Consider the following 19,947-nt stretch of genomic DNA (forward strand, 5'->3'; position numbering starts at 1 on the left):
GAACAGAAGTGTGTGCAAACACCGTCCTCGCCCAGGACCTGCTGACACTCCCAGGGCGCCCCATGCCCTTCCCCAGTAAATCGTGGCTGCTGGTGACCTCCCGTCTCCACGTGTGCACCCTAGTCAAGTCTTGGTCCTTAAAATACTCCCTGCGCGCTTCTGTGATGTCCCCAGCTTTGCGCGCTTCTGTGATGTCCCCGGCTTTGCGCGCTTCTGTGATGTCCCCGGCTTGACGTCGGCTGCCCACTTGGCTTGGCTTTGCTCCCAGAGGGATTCCTTGTTGGGGAGAGTTTAATAGCGCCTCATCTTGACTTACTGTGCTAGATTCTTCAGTGCGTTCTATTGCTATTTAATGCTTATTAGGAGCCAACAGTTTTATTTTCAAATTTGGATTATACAGGATCCCTGCTCAGTGAGCTGTTGATCTACATTAGTGCTAGTCACTCCTGCTGATGAGCTGGATCCCCTGCCCGCTGTCAGGCCACTGTCACTTCGTGAACATTGCAGCTCTCCTTTGAGTCATAACATTACCTGTTAGGACAAGTTAGCTCTTAGCGTTTACTGGTTAACACAAGTGTTCTGTGTGTCGTTGTAACAATGCTTTCTGGTCCTTGGCCGAAACTTTTGCTTATTGCCCTCTTGCAGACCTAGTGCAAGTTAGAAAGTGGTTTCTGCCACCTCTGTTCTGCTCTGCGTCCGTCCCTTGGTGACAGTTGGCTGTTCAGCACAGCCATATTCATCGTAGGGCAACGCCACGCCCCGAGAGACGGCCGTGGCCGTGGACACATGTGCAGGCTGCCTAGCAGCACCAGGCAGAGGCAGAGAGGCCTGCATGTGGGCAGCCGCCCTGCAGGTGCCTGCATGGTGTCAACTCACTTCTAATGAGCAGGTTCTTCCCCGTCTTTTCCCACTTCAGCTGCTGTTACAAATGCCAGTGTTGGCCCAAGGCTGCAGGGCAGCCCAGGAGAGTCCATAGCGGTCGGGGAAGGTCCCGCTGAGCCGGCCATCAGCCTGCCGGTGTGGACCAGAACCGGATGCTTTCCTGGGGTCAAGGGTGAGGATGTGTCAGTAACTCATCCCCTGACGCAGGGGGGCAACTACGGTCTGCAGGCCAGACCCCAGCCAAGGCTCGTTTTTTACTGTCCTCTAAGGATGTTTTTACTGTTTTAAAGGGTAGTTAAAAATTTTAAAGAAAGAAGATAATGAGGAAGAGAAGAAGGAGGAAGGGAATGAGGAAGAACACGTGACAGAGCCTCTTATGTGATGCTCTTCACAGAAACAGTTCACAGCCCAAGGTCTGGAGACGTGGCCAGCTTTGCCAAGTTCCCTGGGCCACACGTGACCACGGTCAGGGGACGCCTTTCCCGAGGCCTCGTCGACTTAAATATGTATGTGGCTATGTGTGTGGTTTCAGAAGGATTCATTGTAAATATAAATATATTCATTGTAAATGGGTCTGAATCACCATTCCTCCAGCTTGTGGCCTCTGTTCGGATTCACCACCACGACGGGCAGTGTCACGCGTGTCTGTGTCCCCACGTCAGCCTGACCATCACAGATTACGTGCCGAGCCGCAGCTGGAAGAAACAGCAAAACGTGCTCCTGGACCCTCTGGCTCCGTGCAGATGCCGTCAGGAAGGCGTGTGCGGAGCTTGTTTCTCTTCGTGAGTGTGAAATGTGAACAGAAATAAAACTGAAACGCACTCCTGAGAAACAAATATCCTTTCATTTACTGTTGATGAAAGCGTCACCCGAGAGAGGTTCCACTAAAACAAACAACTTTAGAATTAGGTAATTTTTTTCAATCATGACTTTACCAAATATTCTCCCTCACTGTGGATATTGGCCAAGGTTTGGTCTCCATCCATCAGAGATGACAGGGCTCACCAGCCCCTCAGCTTTTCCCATTTTACAGCAGTTTTAGTCGGCATACTCTAAAGCATCCACCTACCATATCCAGGTGAATGTTCCAGAAACTTAGCTCTGATCCTGCCAAATAAGTCTAGGCAAGGGAAAGAAATTAAACCAAATAAGTAAATTACCAAACCTTTTTTCAGTCATTAATATAAAAGTCATGGAAAATGCCAGTTGTACATTTTTTTTATTGTTCAACATATTAAGCTATAATTCTCTCTGTGTCGTGGAATGTTTTTCATATTTGCCTTTAGTACGTTGGCAAATCCAGCACACTCATGAACTGATTCTTCCTCCCACAATGAAATATTATCCTTATGCTATCAAAAAGTAAATTGAGGATAGAACATTTGAGGGGTTGATCAGAGAGAAAGCTTGTGAGGCCAGTTTAAGTCTCTGATACCCAATCTATGTCCAAAATACAGCCACAATCAATATTTAATGTCCATCTTCAATGGCCTGTAATTCACACAGTCAAGTAACCAACTTAATGCTCTATTCTTTCCTTTGATCTCCACTGTGACAGAATTGTCCTGTCACAGGATTCATCACCAGCTGATAAAGCAAACTAGGTCTGAGGATAAGCATTGAAGTCAGACATTACTTGGTAACTTCTTTTCTTTCTTTGCCGAAAAGTTCCATTTGTAGAAACAAGTCAAATAATATAGTATTTTTTGTTCTTTGGATATTAGTTCGTAGAAATCCAGAGGTCAGCTTTAGCCAGTGGCTTCATTTCTGTAAAAGTGAGAACATAAAATGGAACTCCAGCCAGAAGCTGGTCTTGAAACTTGTGAACTTGCCCCTCAGCTTATGAGAAGAGGGGGCTGCTATCGAGACCCTGAACTATTGTCGACTGTGGATGCTTAAGGAAGAACACTTGTCCAAATAGCATCGTAGCTGAATCAGAGAAAGAAGAGATGCTGAAAGACCGTCGCTTAGCAGGAAATCAACCGATTCATTATGCACTTTTCGGAGGTTTAATCATCTGGGCTTTATCAGTGGGGCCAGCTGCTGCCTGGGTACAGCAAGGGCGCTTGTATGGAATACGGGGGTGCAATGAGTGGTTAATTAGGGTATGAAACTTATTCTAAAGTGGAATGCATTCAATTTACAATAAATACTCCTAAAACTACAGAAATAAAAAAAAAATAAGGAAGGGAGAGACAGGAGAGATTAATTCATAATAATTGACTTTATCAAGAATAGTCTAAAGAGGTACAGAATCTTGGAAATCCTGAAAGTTGCCCAGTTCCTTGTTGTGGCTAATCTGTTCATTTCTGGGGTCTCACTTCTGAACATACCATGATCTTCCTTAAAGAGGAAGGAAAAGGCCTGCCCTTTTGACATAGATCTGGAAAGGCTTTAGAACCGCTGTTGCCCTCTTAACACGGTTAAGCACCTGCGTGTGTTTCCTGAGTTGATGGGCTTCTGGCTCCTACAGGGAGAAGCCACGCTGCCCGGCAGCCTGGCCTGATGCTCCCAAGCAGGTTGGGGCTGATCAACTCTTTTTCTCCTTTCCAGGTGGGAAGGAGAGAATGAAAATGAAGTGGGCAGGTGCAAAGAGACCGGCAAAGTTCACGTGACCGTGGATCTCAAGTACTACCGACCAACTGAAGTGGTAAGTGTCTCGGCCCTGGCGGCAGGGCCACACCCGGCCACTGGCTGGGAAAATATTAACTGGTTGCTGCAGCCAGGCTTCCCAGCTCTGCCCTGGGCTCTCTGTCGTCCCTCAGTGCGCGTTCCCCAAACCAGAGCCCGGGGAATTGCATTTGGGGTGTTATTCTCGCCACAAAATGCACTGCCGTGTAAAGGAAAACAGGGTAACACACACCCAGGGAAAGAGCTGGTTTCAGAAATGGAGGCTCAGATCAAAGGTGGATCCCATCAAGGTAGTGGCCTGATGGATGGCTGAGCCCCGGTACCTGCAGGACGTCTGCCTTCCAAGGCCCCCCATGGCCCTCAGGGTCTGGAGATCCCGGTGCACACGCTCATGTACACACACACTCGCACGCACTCACATGTGCACACACATGCACTCACCTACACACGCACAAACCTGAGTGGTGTTAAGCCCTGCACACTTTTTAAGCTTCAGCTCAAGTACTGTCCTGGTTGTGAATCCTTTTCTGGCCGATATACTACCACCACTGAACTTATTACTTTTTCCTTTGTGTCTGTTGATACATTATGTGCTATACATAACTACATTATAACACTTATTATAATTTACTATACTCATTTGTTTACGTGTTTTTCTCCAAAGAGTTTCTCCAAAGTCTTTGAGGAGAAGGACTTTTTTTTTACTATCTTAGATGAAAAACTCAGTGCTTAATGATTATTGGTGGATGGGTGGATAAACGCATAAGTTTCTGAATACAGAAGTTCCTGAATATATTCAAACTTGTATTGAATGACTGAACACACATTATCTATTAATTTTATGGGTGAAAGAGTCCCCCTTGCTTACATAAGCACTTCTCTAGCCCTCAACCCGTAATTTGCCATTTGTCTTTCAGTTTTACTGATGGCTCTTTCTCCACCAGACGTTTACTTTAGTATTTTTAAAAACATGACTAGCCACTAATTACTAATGTTTCATACCCTCCCAATCTGTAATAATACTTTATCAAATACTAAATTTTAAAATACAAAAAAATAAAAAGAAGTTTCTGTATTAAGAAATGACCTACAGGTTGTTTGAGCATAACATGCTCCTTTCCTAGATTTATAAGAACTTCTAGCTTGGTGTTGTCACTTAAATGTGGGCCACGTTCACTGTGGTGACAAAACTCAACGTTTTAAAGGTACCTAAAGGTGATAGAAAGCAACAGCTTCAGAGAGAAATGTTCAAACGTGGTGGTTCCCGAATGAAATGGATATTAACCGTGAAAGTAGAATCCTGGAACCTGTTTTACCTGTGTTTGAACCAAATTCCTATCTGTTGTACAACCTTCCGAGATCAGGAAAGCCACGGTGAAGACAGATCGAAAGTGAACCTGTCACCGGTAATCACCCTTCAAACTGTCTTGTTTCAAACAAAAGAAAACACTTCATTTCATGCACTCTTACACACAGGAGCGAATAAAAAGGAAAGGAAATCAGCAGTGCTTGGCGACTGGGGCTGTGGAGTCGCATTGTCCTGGCCCGGGCGGGGCCGGTCTTTGACACACAGTGAACAATGGTGCCCGGTGCTGATGGGGGTGGGTGTGGCCAGCAGAGGATGTGCTTGTCCCAGGGAGGGGACACCAGCGCGCTCCTGCTGACACAGCAAGGAGACCCGGCTGTGGAGCCTCCCACCGGGCCCAGAGATGGGCCACGGGCTCTCTTTTTTCTGGGACATAAACAGGCAGCTTTCTTTCCGTGCTCGCGAATGAAAACTGTCATCTCAGAGTGGAAAACGGACGGAGCCAACCCTCAACCCCTGTAACAACTTCACCGCGGCCCTTCTCGTTTCCAAAGCTAGGAGGTCGTTAAGAACAGCTTGTCTGTCAACCTTACCTGGGCACCGTGTGGGGTTGATAAGGACCCTTGGGCTCCCAAGACGGTTCTTGAAGTCCCTGTGGACCCTCTTTCCTGGCGAGGCTCCACGTCCGTCCTTTTGTTCTGGCCAGTGTCCCTGTCGTACCTGTTCTGCAACTCTGTTTGCACAAAAGGCGTTTGAACGTGAGGGTGCCCTCCTATTTCCTAGGCTCTCCTCTCACCCATCGAGCTCTCCCCACCACCCGGATCCCCTTTACTGCCTCTGGTCTTGGATTCGGAAGGCTGCGCTAATTTTGCCCACTCCACTCAGCACAGGGCTCTGTCGGGCAAGCCTTCTTGTGTGGTGAGGCTAAACTTTTCACCTCATTCTTCAAAACAGCAGTTTTCCCAGAACTTGGATCCGCTTGACAGCCGTACCTGGAGTTGCCTCGGGGGTGACAGTGTTCCTCCAGGTGAAAGGGGGTGAGAACTGGAGCCTGCCTGCGAGCTTGCACTTGGGTCTGTGCCGTAAACAACACACCGGGGCGTCGCTGGCGCGAGGCCTGAGAGGCACTCGATGTGGGGAGACGTGTAATTCTCCGTGTCCCGCTGTGTCCTTCCCTTTTCTGAGGTCAAGTCCACCTTCCAGGTACCACAGCCTCCCTCTCATCCTTCCTCGCTTTCTAGAAAAGCTTGTTCTCCTGATCGGCTTTCATCCTGTGTCTTCAGCACCTAGGACACCCCGGAGACGAACGCATAAACTAGATCTTCTTAGAGTCCAGTGGGGCCAGAATGATGGAAAGAAAAAAAATGCCGTAAAGAAAATTGGGGGGGAAGAAGCAGGTCATAGAACACCGGTATCCTAAAGCAAGACTGAAGGGAGATAAAGATTTACATGGTTTTCGGAGTGAGATTCAGACCAAGCAAGGCAGCCTGTTTATGCAGCACCGGCCAGCACTGACCCCCAAGAGGCCGCCAGTGATTCTGTACAGAGCAGACCTCCCAGCTGAAAACCTCTCCCTCGTTCATTTTGTCACCACAAAATCTTTGGTCCTGCTTCTGCTCCAGAGTGGAGAGTCCTGAAAGGTTTTGTTCTGAGCTTCGGACTCTGGTGTCCACTTGAGCTGAGCGGAGTCCTGGTTTCTGGTTCCCGCTCTGGACACCTCTGGGCTTCCCTTGCATGTTGAGGAGTTTTACTGCTGTGGGAAGCTGCATCCTGGAAATCGGACTTCACATTTCCCATTGCCCCTGAATCCCAGCGTCGGTGATGGCAACACGAATACTTGGGTCCTGTACCTCTGTCCACTCTGGCGTTTCCTCTGCCTGTACACGTACGCAGAGCTGTGGCATCGTGCATTTGTGTGCGGGGAAGAAGCAGGGTTGGGCTTAAGGCCAGACGGCCTGAGTTACCAGATGTGTGAACACAGGCGTGTTACTTCTCAGTGCCTCTGTTTGGCTGTCTTTAAGGATGGGATTCATAGTCAAACTTCTTTCAAAGAATTGCTGGAGAATTAAGAGAGTCACACAAAGTGCTCATTAGAGCAGTGTCTGGCACATGGTAAAATACCAGTATTAATGCTGTTATTGTTAGTTATTCATTCATTCAACAAATGTTTACCAAACCCTAAGAATTCAGCATGGAGGAGACAGACCCATCCGGCCCTCGTGGAGAGTGTAGAGAGGAATAGGTCAGTTACTCGAGTCGAGTGCCTTCTGAAAAGGAGAAGGAGGTCACTGGTGAAGTGTACGTATTAACCACTAAAAAGTCAATAACATGGTATAATCAGGGCTTCTAGCAAACGCTAATAGGTACTCTGATTTTTTAAATTCTTGTTTTATCTTGATTTTTATCCTTTCTGACCCTCTTTCTGAAGATTCAGTAGCTCTTCAGCGGTATGGAATTGTCATGTAAATAGGAGACAATTAACACTGACCTATTAATTTAAAATAATAACGAAGATGCCGTCTTTCTGTTTGAGAATCTTTAACTTGGAAAATTCACAAAGGTTGTATTGGGAAGTGTCCGTCCCAATGTGCCGAATGTTAATGACACCAAATGTTCAGTTCACTTAAAAAAAAAAAAGCTAAGGTTTTTCCCTTTTCAGTGAAACAAACAAAAAAGTTGCCTTTTTTCCGCAGAGCATTTTAGGAAATGGCATGGGAAACACATTAACAGACCGAAGTTGAAATCACCTATTTTCCACGAAAAATGTCTTGATTTAAACTCTGCTGGGTGATGGAGCTGAGTTTTTCCTTGCTGTACTATTTGTCTCTGACATTCGCTTTTCTTGCCATCGTATCTCTGATGTCCTCAGCTGTGAGCGGTTTTTGCTCTCTTTCCTTAGATACTTAATGTTTATTCGCATTCTTTATAGATTCTAGAAAAAATTCCTGAGTTAAAATCTAGAGCTGGGAAAGCAGTAACTTCAAAGAAGGCCAACAAGCTAGTTAAAGCAACACCTTCCTTCAGTAAAAACATGTGGCCTGTTTCTAATCAAATTACCATATGCTCACTGAGTTGTCCCCTCTGCAAACTTTTCCTAATATTTTTCTGTAAATGATGTTAAGTTAAATGGCCCATAATTGCTTGTTCTATCTCATAGCCCTGTTTAGAATAATGCTGGGTAACACTTTCCAGACCTCAGGAATCTGATCTGTCAGCAGAGGACTTGTATAAATACCAGTTAGAGCTTCGCCCAGCGCCATCCCTGGACACTGGGGGTCTTGAAACGGTCCCTTCTTCCCCCCTAGCTGTTCTCAGCCCCTCGCACACGTCCCTGCCCTTAGCAGGAAAGTGGACCCTCCCTTGCCCGCGACCTGTCCCCTCCGGCTCTGCCAGAAGCACCCATCTCTCGCGTCCACATCCCTGCAGTGCTCTAATCCCACCCCTACGCCCCTGCTTTCCTTTGTTCCTCGTCTGGATGGTGGGGGCCAGGCGGAGACGGGGCAGACACAGCAGTGAAGGGCGAGCCCCTCTCTCTGCTCCAGGACCTGGAAGAGGAGAGGCCAGGCTCCTTATTCTGTAAGCGTCAACTTGCAGGCCCAGCGTTCTCTGCTTTTATAACTGCCCGAGCGCAACGGCGTGGAATGCTGTCACAATGCTTCCTCTTTTGTAGTTATTCTCTGAACTTCTTACTGCTTGTATTTTACAAATAGTTTATATCTCTGCGTCACTGTCCATGTGTTGTAAGCCTCCCTCTTCGGTTCCTCATACTAATCTTTCTATCCCTCCTTAATCACTCTGGCCTTTCCTGCCCTTTTCCTTCCTTGAACTTAACCGAGAGAACTGTAGTTTCAGTCTCTCCAGTTGAGTCTCAGCTATTCCACGGTGTGACCTCCGTGCTTCACAGGACGCCGCACAGAGCCCCCAGGGTGGGTGACATTCCTCCTAAAGCCTGGGCTCTTCCCTCGGCTCCTGTCCCCTCAAGAGCGTTTATGTCTAATGAAATAACAATTGTGTCCCGACCATAATGCCCCGACTTCCTCCTGTTTTTCCTTGAAGGGTTTATGATTAGATCCAGATTAGAACGACGCTATTAAACACTTAAATATCTTGGTGAATATACATAACTATATACCTCCCCTTATATTAAAAAAAAAATTTTTTTTAAATTCTTTTTGTTTGCATCCAAAAATCTCCCTGGTAGCCTTAATGTAGATGCTTTCATTCCTTGTACCAATAGGGAATTCCTATAAAATCTGTACCTTTGTTCCAAAAAAGCTGAGCAGGTAATGACTACCCTCATTTGTAATCATAGTAATGACCTCTTGACATCTACAATATAAATTCCAACATCTTGGAAATGTGTTGTAGCCTCTGCAGCTACTTTCTTTACGAAGGGCAGTCTGTTCCCGAGCTCAGCTGCTACCTGCAGGGGCTCTGGTCACTCACAGGAAAGAATTCCTCCCGGAGATGCGACCAGCCACTCCCTCTTCACTCATCTCCAGCCACTGGCATCTGTATTCCAGAATTCTAGGAATCCCTATTTGCTGTTTGTTTGTTTCTTAAATCAGCAGTGCTGTTTCCGTTCTATCCGGCCATAATTATCTCCAGAAATAACTGTGATTCAGAAACCTTTTCATGGAGATTTCACAGATAACACTATCTGTGTGTCCTTCTTCCACTTGTTCTGCTCTGTGCGTCCGACAAGGCTCATAATTCCTTAGCAAGTCTGATTGTTTCTCCTAGCACAGCGTTCACGTGTGGACACTAGCTCTTCTGGGTCCCCCAGAGCTCCGTCCCTGTCTGTCTGCACCGGTCTTTCTCTTCCCTCGAGGCCTCCTCTGGCCTCGCTTCCACACCCCTGGCTCGGGGCAGACCGGTCTCTTCACTCACCGTCACACCTGCTGGCACAGTTGGGCGCTCACTTGGCTGCCGTGGTCGGAAGCCTCCGCGCTGCTCCCCGCAGCTGATGGTCTTGCTTCCTAACTCGGCAGCTCTGCTCGGCCTCCTGCACAATCACACCTGATGTGCTTGGCCTGCTGGCGAACACCCGGCTCCACTCAGCTGTTCAGAGCAGGCGCTGTACTTCATAGCCAGATCTGGTTCGTGCATTTTGTAACGCAGTCCTAGAGCAAGAAACGGGCCAGTGCCCAGGCACTAAAAGATTCTGCAGTTTTTAGGAGTTGTTACAGGAGTCCTTTCGTGCATTCATCACATACACTTAAAATATAATTCTTATTTACCTTCAGCTTCTCAGGAGGTGTACCAGCACATACAGAGTATCCCTGTAGGGTTGAGGCCTTAGAGGTTTAATTCAGAAGGAATGTTTATTGAATCCCGACTGTGGAAGTGAGTCCTCGTAGCAGGTGGGGGAGGGAAGGCCCTCAGCCGGCAGTGAGTCTCCCCCAGGTGAGGGGACAGCTCGGCAGCCGCAGGCTGGGCCGAGGCAGGAGCAGTGGGGCGCTCACTGGACCAGGTGGTGGCGGCCAGAACAGTGACGGGCGCCAGGACGCTGCAGAGATGGAGAGCACAGGGTCAGGGGCCAGATCGGATGGTGACGCACAGGTGGCGGGACCCGGGGACAGGACTCCCTTCGCGGGGCAGGGGCCTCAGGGCCTCGGGGTGCTGGTGGCCTGGTGTGGAGGAAGGCGGTTGGGTTTGGGGCTACGTGTCCGTGAGGTGAGTTGAGGCCCTGAGAGGGGCGTTTGGGGCGGGGGGTCTGGAGCAGGAACTGGTCCCCGGCCAGGCAGGTTTGGGTGCAGGAGGTCAGTCTCAGAAACTCGGGCTGAGAACACTGGTTAAGAATTCATATATTAAGCATTTGTGTCCAAGAGCCTCGGGGCCGGACTAGAGTGTTCCCCACCTTCCATCGTGAGCCCCTGCCTTCGAGGCTCCTCAGAGGTTTCAGGGGCTGATGCCAGTTGACATGAACTGGAAGGTGATTCCTACCTCAGTTGAGGCAAACTGCATTTCAGGGATAAGCAGAGACCTAATTCCAAACTGATGTGCCCCGGAAGGCGGGATGCGGAGCGTTTTGGTTCGTAAGGCTGGAGGCGCGTCTGAGTATAAGCTGCTTTTATTACTGTCATCATTGTAACTGTCGCCGTCAGCAGCATCGTACAGGCCTGTGACGTCATTGGTTATCAGAAGACGTCCGACAGCCTCCGTCGAGCTCTTCAGGTCCTGATGTTTTCGTGGTTTTCGGTATGTCTTTGGTTTTGGCCCCGACCGTTTCGGGCAGAAAAGTCGTTTGCTCTTAGCGCGGCCGGCTCTGCTTGATCCTACACGGTGGAGCGGATGGCCCTGGTGAAGGTGAGGAGGTGGGCTTCCCCTCAGGTCCTGCGGACGCCTGTTCCCAGAGGCTGTCCCAGGCCCCGGCGTCCAGCACGTTCCGGGGCGACCCCGGAACTTCGGTACCGCCGACGGGCTGGAGACCAGCCGCCCTCCGGCACTTCCCTGCCCCCTCACCGTCCTCCCCGGCAGAAATCTTCCCGCGAACACCCGTCTCTGCGCTTGCTTCTCGGAGGCAGCTGGGCATCACTTTTACAGCTGAAAATCTATGTTGGTTTCCCATTGCTGCTGCCACAGACGATCAGAAAGCGGCTGAAAACCGCACAAAGGCGTCATCTTGCGGTTCCAGAGGTTGGAAGCTGAACTGTCACGGCGCTGACAGAGCTGTGCTTTCGTGGAGCGGGCTCTGCTGGAAGAAGATACTGAATGAGGAGGAGGAAGAGTTGGAAGATTCTAGTTAACTGTCAGCTTAAAGCTTCAGACACGCCCTCGAAAAACACCGTGAACGTGCGCCTGGGCCGCCGCAGACAAGGTCCAGCCACACGTACGTCTGAGGCAGCGCCAGGCGAGGGCACGACCACAGTAGGATCTGGGGGAGATTTGTGGCTTAAAGAGAGACCCAGAGAGCGTTCCGGGTTGGGGGTGAAGCAGTGGCACTGCGGAGACGCGGTGCAGGGACCACACGGTCTCCCGGGGAGACGCCGGCCCCGTAGGGATGCTGGCGCCAGGGCCCCTCCCAGGCTCCCCCGCGGTGCGTCCTCCACTGCCTGAGCAGCGCTCGGCCCTCCTCCCCTCCCTTCACACCCTCTTCTTCCTGCATTTTGACCTCTTTTCCTTCTTTCCTGCTCTTGCTGTTGTGAGTCTCACAACCAACCAGGAGTCATCCTTAAGCCCTACAGAGTCCCTCTGCCTCTGAGATCACCCACCTGTCCTTTGACAGGTGCCTTCTGACCACTGACTGGTCACACTCTGAGGCGTCCCCCTAAGCAGTTCCGTTAAGTTAGTTAAACAAGGTTCTTGGTGGAGACTGACTCCTAAACAGTTCGCAGCTGTTGTGATTCACGGGCAATGTCGGGAACGGGGGAGGACCCTTGTCTCCTAAGACGGGGATTTGTTAATCTCATAAACATGGGTCCTTAGCAGTCGTTCCAGGAAGATCCATCTAAATACGCTTTTATTCATTTTTTTTTACATATTCTTCAACTTTATAATGAAGTGTCTCCCTATTTCTCAGGGATTTTTGCTGAGGATGAAGTTAATTCTATGCAGAGTGATACTAGAAAGGCACGGTACCTTTTAAATTCAGATTGTTTCTATTCTTTTTGGAAAATAGGTCAGCAGAGGAGATGAGGCAACTGTGATCCTCTAAAGCCACAGCTGAACTTGGGGGAATATGTCGAGCTTTCTCCGAGGCATGTTAGGATGTTGAAGAGAAACATTCGATTTAGGTTTAGCTTTGGAAGCTTAGGCTTGCAGTGTCTTCCTCTTTGCACCCCTATTTTGGTGAAAATTTCAGTCAAGTGTATTGAAGTGGGCTTTGGACATGCTGTCCAACACAGGTATCCCAAATACACTTTTTATTACCCTTACGTTTCCCAGATGAGCAGGACTGGCCTGACTGAGGGTGGCTCTCTTGCTAAAAATGTTAACTGACAGTGACAGTGTGAAGAAATCAGAATTCTAACGGCTTGTGGAGCAGATCAATAGGAAAAACAAAAGAGAATGTGGGTCAGAACAGTTGTGATTTTCCTATGAGGTCCTTGTGCCGAGTGCCACCCGCTGAGGTGAGAGAGGAGCCGTTTTCACAGTCTGGCTCATCCGTGGACGTGGCGTGCACGCCCCTGGACGTGGGGCCTGTTCTGAGGCCCGTGGACGTGGCGTGCGTGCCCGTGGACGTGGGGCCTGTTCTGAGGCCCGTGGACGTGGCATGCGTGCCCGTGGACGTGGGGCCTGTTCTGGGGCCCATAGATGTGGCGTGCATGCCCATGGATGTGGTCCGTCCTCGGGTTGGTGAATATGACATACTCTTTCTGTGCACCAGCCCCTCCCAGCTGCCCTACAGGTGGGGTGGCTGCTGCTCCCTTGGCACCATCTCTTCCCCCGGCTGCTCAGGGAGGCCGAGCAGCCAGGGGTGGGGACAGAAACAAACAGCCCTGGGGTGGGCAGCGAGAACCTGGCCCGGTCACTGCGTGGTGCTGGGCGACCACACCCCGGCCCCGAGGGAGTGAGGACAGCTCAGCACCCACTGGAGTGAAACCAGGATGGCCTGTCCCATCAGGACAGCGGTGGCCAAGGCCACGGGGCTAACTCTTGGTTTCTTTAACATATTTACCGAAAGGCTGGCACTTCCCTCCTGACATCGGGTTTGTCTGGTTAAACATGAAACCAAGCCTTTGCCTGTCCAGTGAGAGCGTCCACCGAGGTCACATTTCTTCCCATCCAGCTGCCTCACGTCCGAGTCTGGATCCTACATCGTCTGTGTTCACAGCTTCATCGCTCTGGGGCAAATGCAGACCCCACGGCCGTGGCTTTCGGCTTTCTTCAGCAGGGACAGCTTTGCACACCTGCTTAGGTTGACGCCAGTCTTCCTGACTCAGGCGCCCCGCTCCTCGCCTGCCCTCCCGGACCCTGGCTAAGTAACATTTAGGTTGTTCTGTCCCCAACCTCTGCTGAAATCCAAACCAAACCATCCACGGCCTACTAGAAATACTCTCCTTTCCTTGTCTGCGTTTTCCATGACGCTGCTCTATATTTTTAAGTAATTCAACCTCTTTTCTGTCTTCCTTCCTCATCTTTATAATTTTTCCAGGCAGCTGGACTTCATTTCTGATACCCTTATGCTTTCTGGTCGGTATCCCAGGCTCAAAAGTGTGTATTTATTTTAAACGTGAGTCGACGATATCATTATTTCTCCTGCATCTTCTGTCTGTGTGACATTTTGTGCCCTGACCATCACGTGGACAGTAGGTCAGGGTGTGGTTTTTGCAGGTATTGTTCATGTAAACCACTGGCAGTGGTTTTAGTTTATTCATCAAAAGGAAACAGCGAGGGGGAACCCTGGGGTCAGGTACGTAGGCGTTAAGATAGAAGGCGGCGTTCGAAAGGGGCGCCTTCGGCTTCATCTTCACGTTCCCCTGACTCAGCGTCCGTTTCCCCGTCTTCTGAATGAGGATGACTGTGCTAAACTACACAAGAGTACTGGGAAGGGAACTCAGCGTGTGTGAAGCAGCCTGAGATCTCACGATCAAAGATACCGTATTAGTGTCAAGTGCTGCAATTTTTATCAAGGGAAGCTCCTCAGACCGGCCTCTGGATTCACCCGCCTGCGTCCGCCGGGATCCCCGAGCCTCTCCCCTCTTGGAGGTGCCTGTCTCGGTCCTAGAGTCCGTTTCTGGGTGTCGGAGAGAATCAGAGGACACATGTCAGGTGTCCGCCGGCACCTCAGGTGGGCAGGGACAGGCGCAGGTTTGCAGGGCACCTGCTGTGGGTGACGGACGCCTGCCGGCTGGCACATCCTACCACCCTGGACACCGCACAGAGTCCTGCTGAAGAACTTTCCAGCTTCCCCAAGGCACCTAAGGGGTGGAGACCGGGGTGCGTTGGTGGCCAAAGTCTCGGGTGAAGACAGACCCAATGCACAGAGATAAGCGAGGTGGACTGAGTTTGTGAAAATTGCGAGGAATACCCCCAAACGTGCAGGCTGTGTATGGGGCGGGTTCAGTGCAAGCAGTGGCCGAATGGTTTTCTCCACTTACTTCCCAGCGATGCTCTCCTTTCGGGATAAAGGTCAGCGCCGTCATGGGTGTGCGAGTGTCCATGTATCGTTAGAGAAGTGGCCGGAGACCACGTAACAGTGAGGTCTGTGCTCAGGCAAGAGTGGCAGGCGTGCGCGGCTGGGGGCCGCCTGGCCTGCAGGGCTCAGGCCGGGTGCCCTGTAGTCTCCAGAAGGCTGCTCAGAAGTTCACTGTCTGCGAGAGCTCATCTCAGAGCAGCTACAAGTGGTCTGGGGGCTCTGGACCTGCAGGGACGGGGCAGCCGCGTGCCTGGTCTGCACTCGGAGGCTGTGTCCTTCATGCCCGCTTTTGGTTTCAGCCCCGTGGAGAAGCACATGGAAGCTGATTCTCCCCAGGGGAAAAATGCTCGAATACATCATTTTTTAAATGTAATTTTAGGGAAGCATCGATCCTTTCCAGTCTTCATGCTGAGAAAGTCAAACTGAACGGCCCAGTCTGCCCTTTCCTCTCTGCTCCCAAGTTTTCGCTCGGCTCCGGTATTCTTTATAGGGTTTTCTTTTCTAAACGCCCATTTTGAGTGATTAGAACTTTGTACAAACTGATGATGTGCAGCCGTCCCCTCACGCATCTGTAGCTAAGCCCCCCGCAAATTCAGTGGGCGCTTTGGAAAAGCGAGACGGCTTTCCCTACCCCACAGACCATGGAGAGCTCTCACCCGCCAGGGAGGAGATTCGTAGGACCCACACACTGAACTCGGCAACTTCAAAAGATCATTTACCAATTAAAGTTAAATTGACAGTGGAAGTTTGAAAGTCAAGGTTCTGTGCCCAGATAGCCTTGGCCTTCCGACCCATCCTCAAGAAGCTGTGGGTCAACGTGGGCCGTGTCTGTGCCGTCGTACGTTTTGGATGCTTGGTGGTGGATGCTCAGTTCTCTGGTGGCTGAAGGTCTGTGGGACCACGACCCGTGGATTCCGTGCAGGGTGCAGAGTACATGGCCATGGAGTGTCTGATGGCTGAGCGAGGGAACCCCACAGATAGACACAGAGGAGGAATTCAAGCGTCAGCTCGCCGCTTCAGGGATTGGATCAATCAGTTTGATGGACTGCCTCTCCCAGGTTGGTGATGTGTCTGCTGTGGTCTCAGCCGTGATGTGGACCAGCTTGTCAGGCCTGTGCACGCAGATGTCTCTCCCTGCCTTGCGGGAGGAGCGGGGTATCCGCAGGGTTTAGAGACAAAGTCAACTTGAAGGCGAGGAGGTGAGAGCCCGGCCGCTGCAGGGACGCGTTGACAGGCGGTGAGTCCTGGGGTACCTGCCGCTGGGCACGGGCTCAGACTCTGGGGACTCAGGCAACGTAAAAACGATCTTTTAAGATCGGAAGTCATTTACCTTGTGAGCTTGTATGGGTTTTAGGTTATTGTTTTATGTACACAGGTAAGTTTCCTGACCCTTTCCAGGGATAATTCCACGGTAGAGCCGGAAGCTGTTGTGTTTTGTGCCATCTCACTCTGGAGGGCCTGGCCCCCGTCGAGCTGGGCAGCTTTCAGCGAAAGACCACTTCCGCTGAGAGGAGCTACTTTTTCCTTCCCCCCAGACTCCGAACCCTCTGTCCCAGCTCTAAAGCCTGGTTACAGCACAGATTCCTGATCAGTCCCTCCTTCTCCTTTTTCCTCTGATGGAAGCAGCATCTCAAGCCTCTGCGAGGGCAGCTTATGGGGGCGGGGGGTGGGGTGGGGGTGGGATCAGAGGACACAGACCCAACCATCCGCTGCAGGGCTGAGCCTGTGAGCCACGTACGGGCCACCCAGGGGTCGCGGTGGCCCTGCTGGAGCGCATCGCCCACCCTGTCACCTGTCCTTTCTGGGAGGGGCTGGCCCACGTTGTAGTTACCTTGTAGACAAGTCTTTCTGAGCAGACCTGCTGGTCCTCCCAGCTGTGAGATGCAGCCCAGGAGGACGAAAGTGCCGTGGCCTCTTGCTTTCTCGGGTACCCGGGCTCTTCCCTGGGCTCCAGGGATGTTCTCAAGGCCCCACCTGGCCGTCCGGTCCTTCTTCAGCGTGCCCTCGGGATTCTTAGAGTAGTTACTAGATTTAACTGAAAAGGAGTGTTCTAGCGGGGTTTACAGCAGGCATAGTTTGAGGGAAAACCAAGCCTTCTTTTCCCACAGTCGGAGCCACTGTATCACCCTTATCGGATGCCGTGGGGCTTCCTCCCCATGGAGAACGGTCTTTACACCTAAACTGCCTCACTGTTAATGTCACACTTCACTTGGGCTCTGCCCACCCTGCGCCCTGTCGCTGTTTGGACCACAGGGGTCCCCACTGCAGGCCCCCTTCCCAGACTCCCCCTCTCACCTGCCTTTCCTTCTCGGAGCAGCCTGGACTCTCGCTGGGAACACCCGGCGTCTGCAGCTACAGGCTTCCCGGCCCAGCGGCTCACGAGATGCCACCTCTGCTCCCATGCGTGCAGGCCTGGTGGGCCAGTGGCTCATGGCCGTGGCCTCCAGGCCTGACGGGTGAGCACCGGGCCTTCCCCCTAGGTGCTTCTGGACAGTTCCTCACTGTGCCATTAAAAGCGGATGAGAATGGATTTGTTTATTCTCACTTTAATTGCTTATACATTTCCTGATTCCAGGAAATGTTTAAGACGTTTATTTACCTGTGTGAGTAGGGAGGGTGCGGCCTGTCTTATGATGTCCTCAGTGCAGTAACGGATTTTCCTCCCAGAAAGCAGGTTTTAAGTGATATGGGGGACCAGCCCTGACCAACCAAAGCCTGCTTTCCCAGTAACACATCTAAAATGCGAATCAAAATACTTTAGCCACACCTCGCGACTGCAGGTAGAGTTGTTTCTCGGTGGAGGTGCACGTTCTGAGTCCCAGATCCGGGCGCTTCGAGCGGGCAGTGGGGAAGGGCAGAGGCAGCCTTGCGTGGCTGGCGTGCGGTGCCTCCTGTGAGGCCGGGAAGAGAGGCCCCAGGAAGCTGTCTGCTCCTGACTCCTCTCGGCTACGTGTCCTCAAGCATCTTCCCCCGATTTTGACACCCAGAATCCTTGATGGAGCAGGTGGGCAGGAAGACAGGTGCTTTTTAAGATCACAGTCTGTTCAGCCCGTGTTTTAGCCTCGAAACCTTATGACCGGGCTTTGCTTTCTTCAAGTCACGTAAAAGCATGGCTAGCAGAGATGTGGTTCTGGTGGCACATGGGGATGTACTTTTAATTCCTTCTCTTCCCAACCAATAATAATATTGAAATTTTGGGTAAACAACATTTGAGAGGTACTGAAACTTGAGATTCACTTAACTGCTAAAATACTACTCTCTTATCCACAAACCACCAGTTATAAATGTTTCCATGCCCAGTTCAGTTGACAGCAAGAGACTTTGGAAGGTTATGAGCCAGGAACTAGTAAGAGATGCCAAATGCCTTCTCGCCCTCCCTGAGCTACGGACCTGAGCGTTTGCCTCTAACGTTACGTTCTCAGGGTTCAGAGACTGTGGACCCCAGCGTCCAGTCATGCAGGACAGTTGTGCACAAAGCTTCAAGTGGACACAACACAATGGAGCCGTGGAAGGCTGCCTTCATTCAGACCGTGGGATAACCAAGGAAAAAGTTTGAGCTGAAATGCCGCGTGGAGAAAGCAGGACTGAAAAACGTACAATCAGGATGATCGCAGCCACACAGGTGAGAGAGCAGCGGCTGGAAGTCCCAGGCTCGTGCAGCCCCGAGGTTGACCTCGGCTGTGCTCTGATGCTCGGCCTGCAGGGGGCTTCCCCCAGTGTTCGCTGATGGGATTCTTCACCTGAAAGGGGGACAAAAGGAGCACGATTGCCACAGACCTCAGAGGAGAGAGGCCAGTGTTCCCACGGGGCCTCCAGTGAGAACGAGGGGTGGGGAGCCTGGGTGTCAGAGCTGAACTTGTCCCCTTGGCAAATGTGTCCCCTTGTTAGAGTCGAGAGCCATGTCTGGTCTCGCGGTCATGTCTGCCGAGTGCTGTCACCGCGGCAGACGGGTGACAGGTGATCAGCGCGGTCGACGGGGCCTTAGGAAGTCAGGTGCAGCGACATCCAGAAACCCATCTCTTGTGTGGGATGCCCGTGGGCTTAAACGCATCTGTACAAGAAGCCTGTGTCAAAGGGGAAGAAAAGGAGGAGAGAACTGTGATACTTCGAGTCCTTAACGTGGATCTGAAAACCAGGCTCCGGAGCAGACCGGACCCCACAGCACTGCCCGTGGGGAAGCCCCGGCGCTCGGCTGTCTGACAGAGTCAGGCCAGGCTCCTCTAGCGGACGCAATCTGGGCTTGTGTTGGTCACTGCTGAGAAACGGCTGTGACCACGCGGACCGTGGCAGCTTTCTCCAGAATCTCCCCGGTCCCATGTGGGGTCCGGTTCCCGTGACGCCCAGAGAGCCGTGTCCAGGAAGAAGGGCCTGTCACGCCCCACCTCAGCGTCTGGACACCTGAGGTCGCATAACATCACATCCCACGAAAAGGCAAACTCCTATGTTGGGAATCCGCTTTTAGCCACTTTGGAAGAACTGTTTCTCTTTGAATCGGAACACATTTTGCCGCAAATACAGTTATTTGTCATGCCCGTCACCAGCAAGCAAAAATAATTCACTTTAAGGAATTTACTTTAAGCTTACAGAAAAGGAAGAAACATTTATAGAGATATGGAAAGGAAGACATTTATTTATCAATAAACTTATTCGTTACTTATAATTAGTATTTATATATAATTTTAAAATGAGAAGACTTCTGCCCAGCCCCTTAGCTTTGATGGCCTAATGTAAGAAAATAGAATGGAATAAATTATTCTATTTTTAGTTTTTTCATCACAAAGGACGTATGAGAAAATGACATGTGATTCATTCCTCCTAAATTTGAATACTTATCCTTAAATTGCACAAGCCTGTCTTTAGGTTTGGAAGTCACCTCAGTGCCGGGGGACGCTGCAGCCAGCACTGCTGTTTGGGCCTGAGAGGCTGGAGGGCGGGACTGCCCTCCCGTGTACGTCATCCTCCGTGGGACGAAAACGCCGAGACATTCAAAACGAAAGGAGGGGGCTTCCCTGGTGGCGCAGTGGTTGAGAGTCTGCCTGCCGATACA

At 50.9% G+C, this 19,947-nt stretch overlaps 1 protein-coding gene across 1 annotated transcript in view; it reads left to right on the forward strand.

The window, feature by feature from the left end:
* GMDS (GDP-mannose 4,6-dehydratase) overlaps positions 1 to 19,947 on the forward strand; it is a 478,661-nt gene that overhangs the window by 407,921 nt on the left and 50,793 nt on the right. Inside the window, exon 9 of the mRNA XM_065885295.1 lies at positions 3,436 to 3,532. Within this exon, the coding sequence (XP_065741367.1) occupies positions 3,436 to 3,532 (97 nt within the window). The remainder of the gene's footprint in view (positions 1 to 3,435; positions 3,533 to 19,947) is intronic.

This window comes from Phocoena phocoena, chromosome 10 (assembly GCF_963924675.1).
Source record: "Phocoena phocoena chromosome 10, mPhoPho1.1, whole genome shotgun sequence".
Taxonomy (NCBI): Eukaryota; Metazoa; Chordata; class Mammalia; order Artiodactyla; family Phocoenidae; genus Phocoena; species Phocoena phocoena.